The sequence below is a fragment of the Siniperca chuatsi genome, linkage group LG5, assembly GCF_020085105.1.
Source record: "Siniperca chuatsi isolate FFG_IHB_CAS linkage group LG5, ASM2008510v1, whole genome shotgun sequence".
In the NCBI taxonomy this organism is placed as follows: Eukaryota; Metazoa; Chordata; class Actinopteri; order Centrarchiformes; family Sinipercidae; genus Siniperca; species Siniperca chuatsi.
In genome coordinates this window covers 32,296,019-32,300,891 of record NC_058046.1, presented here as the reverse complement: position 1 = coordinate 32,300,891, position 4,873 = coordinate 32,296,019, and the positions used below count along the sequence as shown (strand labels likewise).

Genomic DNA, 4,873 nt, shown 5'->3' with positions numbered 1-4,873 from the left:
TTGTAGCTCCTGAAATAAGCAGAGACCCGAATTGTCAAAAATATCATCTATGGTATTGACACCTCTACTACTCATCAAAGGAAAAAGGATTGGGAGAGCATTAATCAGCAAATTGTGGAAAATAGGTGAGATCAATTTCAGAAGGTCATTAACTGAATATAAAGTATCTAACAAATGCGAAATAATGGGAAATATACTAAAGTTTAAAGTCAGCCATTGGTTGTTATTTCCAGAGTCACTAGCATTCACGTTTAAGTGGACCAACAGTAAGTCCTATTACAGGGCTTCCTGAATTCTTGATTCATCTGTTTGTGATCTAAAACGTTATTTTTGCCTTACTGTCGAGCATAAACTCTAAACCACCCTTTAAGCTGACCTTTGCTGTTCTGCAGTTTGTGGAGTTGGTGGAGCTAAAGCTTTTAAAAGGTTATCGTGTAATTTTTTTGTCTCCAGAGAGAATGATTTTTCTCCTTAATTCTTAATGGTGTGTTTCCTGCTGTAGCTGAATGACAAGGAGGAGGCCCTGGCCCACCAGAGGAAGGTGAGCATCATGTTAGCCCACAGTGCCGAGGAGCTGCAGAGACAATTGCATCTAGATTCACATTGCCGGCCATCAGAGTTCAGGATCCCGTCAAAGCAACCACAAGACTCATCAGGGAACCAGAGCCAGTCAGCCAGTCAGCAAACATCTGATACATCAGAGTCTAAGAAACAACCACAAGTCTCATCAGAGTCCAACATCCAAGCACGAAACAACTGCAGCTGCCAGATTCCCAGCTTCAGCCAGGACAACCACCATGTCTGTCAAGAGTCCAGGACTGAACCACACGAGCTGTCAGACCCATCACAGACCAACATCCAGCCACTGTCTAACCACAAGAGCCACAAGTCTGACATCTAACAATCAGACCAATCAGAGTCCTGATCCACCCACAGGATCTCCATGCCTCGGCCACAGACACAGCAGTTAAACAAACAGGGTTTGATTCTAGAGGAACGTAGGAAGACGGGGGTATAGCACCTGTGAGGCCTCACAGTGGCTGTATCTGAAGGAATGGTATGAAAGCGTATGAGCTGGCCTGACTGCTCACTGCTGTCCCAGCAGCTACTGGAGCCCAAACACCCACATGTGGTCCGCAGAGAGGAAGGGCAGTACAGCTCAGGTGGGACAACAAGGTGGCAATCACTGATCGGATGATGGCTGGATGATGCTAGGAAGCTGATAAGATCTCACCACCATGTTGCTGAGAAACTAAATATGTTTAGTTTCGATGATTTCATAAAATGTATGAATAGTAAACTTATAATTAGATCATTATTTTGTAGTCATAATATTTCCACCCATGACCTCTACGGCCTTTGTTTTTTAAATTGAAACATTTCTTCAAGTTTTTGGAAAAAACTCCATCATCCAGTTGGTGTAAACAAAACTTAATTACAACAAAATGAACACATAATTATCAGTGTGCAAACACTAGCAATATAACTGATCAGACTGAATAATTAGTGTGGGCGAATAATGATAAATTGTACAATTCTTCACATAGTTTTTCTACAATGTGTTTGCTGATTGGACTGTAACACATTCAGAAAATAAAACAGTGAAACTTGTGTGTACACTGTGTGTGACTTGTACACGTAGATCATTTCTATACTGTAGATTTCTGTAAGATGCTGTTGCTAAGTGCAAAATGTAGAGAGGCTGTTCTGTGCTGATTTGTTTTATTTCTTAGTGTAATATTCAAAAATGTGTATCTACCTAATGGCATTAGTGAGTCTTCTGAAGCCAAAGTTGAATTTACAAATTAAACATGTTTGTAAGGAAAGAGTTACTGTTATGATAAGCTTTTCTTTTTTAATCAGGTTTTTAAATGGAGCTCCAGAACAGCTTCACTGCTCCTCGTCGTAGATTCTCCGAGTGTGTGGAACACAGCTGGAGGGATGAACGGCTTTCTTACAAAACATATTCCCTCACTGGTGTTTTGATGATGGTGGTGGAGAGCGCTCACTAACGCATCGCTCCAAATTCTCCTGTAGGTGTTCAGTTGGTGACTGTGAAGGCCATAACATATGATTCACATCATTTTTATACTTGTCATACCATTCTGAATTCAGTATCTTTTTCCACTCATTTGTCGCCTCTCTGTACTTTCTACATCCAGAAAGATATCACATCCACTGGTCTAGCCACAAAAATATTTTAAAAGCCAAAGATAGCAACAGCACTAAACTTATGCTGCACTCAAATATACCTAACGCAGCTCAGCTCGGCCTGTAAGTTTATTAAACCCACAAACAATCCAGCTCTGAGTTCTCACAACAACTACGCCCAGCCCACATGTAATATATTATTACCTCTTTGGGGCTCAAATAGTTATTCAGAGGAAACCATGTAACAAGTTTAGAGGGGAAATGTCTCTTTGATGGAACTGCTAACAACACATGACCCACCTCATGAAACGCGGGGCCCCGACTAGACATTGTTTTTTGAAAGGAGCCACAAGCCAAAAAAGTTGGGAATAACTGGTTTAACAACGTGTTGTATTTTATAAGATTATCTTGTATTTTTTTATGTTTTAATCTGAAAAGTAACAAGTAACTATCTGTTGGATAAATGTACTGGATTAAAACAATGTTTCCCCTGAAATGTAGTGGAGTAGATGGATAAAGTGGCATATAATGGGAATACTCAAGTAAAGTACAAGTACCTTAAAATTGTACTTGAGTACACTACTAGAGTAAATGTACTTAGTTACATTCCACCACTGGAATGCAGTGCACACATTTTCAAATATGTCAGAAATAAAGGAAACTCATTCACATAATTTTCTAAATCAGATCTTAGAACATCGTGTCTACAATAAAATTCAGAAATCATTGCTAAAACATGGACTGTCTAACTATAACGTACTCGAGAAGTCAAAGTAAAGACTACTTAAATATTCCACGTTGCCTTTTTTCCAGCATTTTGGGACACATTTAGCAAACTTAAACATGTCACAATTTAACAACCATTACAATTTTTGATAGCCTGTGCACCAGAATGGAAAACATTCTGGGCTGGTAGCACTCTCCAGTCCTTCTGGCCTGTGGGTAATAAGCAAGCTACAATTTCTTCTTGAATAATCTTCTTTAATTTAACACCAACACAGCTAGACAGTACACACCCAACTTCACTCTCTCGGGGTTCACAGCAGACTCCCCACTCTACTGTTGCACGTTACTCTGAGTCTGTTACACTCACAACTGTCCCTCGTAAAACAATGGCAGGTAGGAACCAAAATTACTCTTAGGCAAGTGGACATGAACTTAAACATTACACATATAGCTATATAAATAAAAAATAATAGTTAAAGAGCTATAAATGATAATACTAATGAATGTTACAAAACAAAATATTGTATGTAATAATAAACTTAATTCTGCCAAGTACAAAATAATATTGTGGAATTACTCCTACTGAAATATACAGTAAATCTTACCACAGCGCATTGTACAGTTTAATAAGCAATAAATTAGTATTGTAAACTTATGTAATTAAAATAACCTGTGTACAGTACAGTCAAGTGTACACTAACTATGGTTACAGTATGTACAATACAGAAGAAATACAAGGTATCTTATTGTATTCTCATATTGTAAGTTTTAGTTTTACTTTCAAGCTCTATAAACCAGTAACAGTCCATGTTTTGTGAACTTTGCAATACTCTCAATGACATGTAGAGTGGTTGCTAAAGGATCAGTTCACCCAAATTACAAAAATACATTTTCTCATGAACCGCAAGTAGTATCTAGACATTACTCTGGTTAATCCCTAAACCTCACTGTAAACAGTTTTCATCGAACTACTTTCTACTGAAGAAATAGTTCCGATGAGACTTGTTCAGTGTGTTCTGATTATCCAGAATAACAGCATTGTTCCTGGAAGGAGATGGTGCTCTTGAATATTTTTTCTGTAATTTTTCAGTACTGTGAGTACACAAGAAAGATATGGATGGTTTCTTTATATGGAGGTTTTAATTTATTTATACATAAATAATTATATAATTAAATGCTTAGTTAAATTAATAAATATATATATGAATTTGACAGATTTATTTTGCTGCAGCAAGTTACACTATAGATAAATGAAGTATATATAAATAAATACAATTAGAAATAGATAAATGTGTGGATAAACGAATAAGTGAATACATTAATTAATATACGAATGAATAAATAACTATACATGTATATATGTGTAAATATATTAATATATATATAGAAATAAATCCACAAATAAATTTAACATTTATATATTTAATGTCTCATTTAATTTGTTATTTATTTATTTATGGTAACAATTAAGCATTAAATTACATAATTATTTATTTATTCATTTATTTAAGCATTTAATTATAAAGTGCTTGTGTTATTTTCCTATAAATGATGGTATGGTTGAATGACAGCATGCTGCACAGGAAGAGACCAGTTGAGGGCAGCGTTTGTCTACAAATGTCCCCCTCAGAATCAGAATGGTCGCTCTCAGTGCACCTACAGTATGATTCATCATAGTGCATTCATAACTCTAAACCATTCATGTAGCTTTGTGTTATTTGGCTTTCAGCATCAAAAGAATAACAACTCCATGTGTTAATTCCATTCTTAAATGAACACTGATCAAACTTAACCAATATGAAGCATTATTCCATGTAGGTATGTTTGTGTCTGTAGTTGATTCTTTTCTGACTAATCCTGTGTTGAAGAAATTATTAATAATGTGATATTAAAATGGACAAATAGAAGTCTGATCTGTTCATTCATCAAAATATGAGGTTTATTAAAACAAGCACTTGGAGAGAGAGCATGTAGGGTCTGTGTCTCAGCCGTCTGC

At 36.3% G+C, this 4,873-nt stretch overlaps 1 protein-coding gene across 1 annotated transcript in view; it reads left to right on the top strand.

Annotated features, from left to right (window-relative positions):
- Positions 1-1,617, top strand: part of ccdc125 (coiled-coil domain containing 125) — a 23,804-nt gene extending 22,187 nt beyond the window's left edge. The window contains exon 12 of the mRNA XM_044195279.1: positions 503-1,617. Coding sequence (XP_044051214.1) covers positions 503-901 — 399 coding nt within the window. The 3' untranslated portion in view covers positions 902-1,617. The remainder of the gene's footprint in view (positions 1-502) is intronic.
- The last annotated feature ends 3,256 nt before the right edge of the window (positions 1,618-4,873 follow it).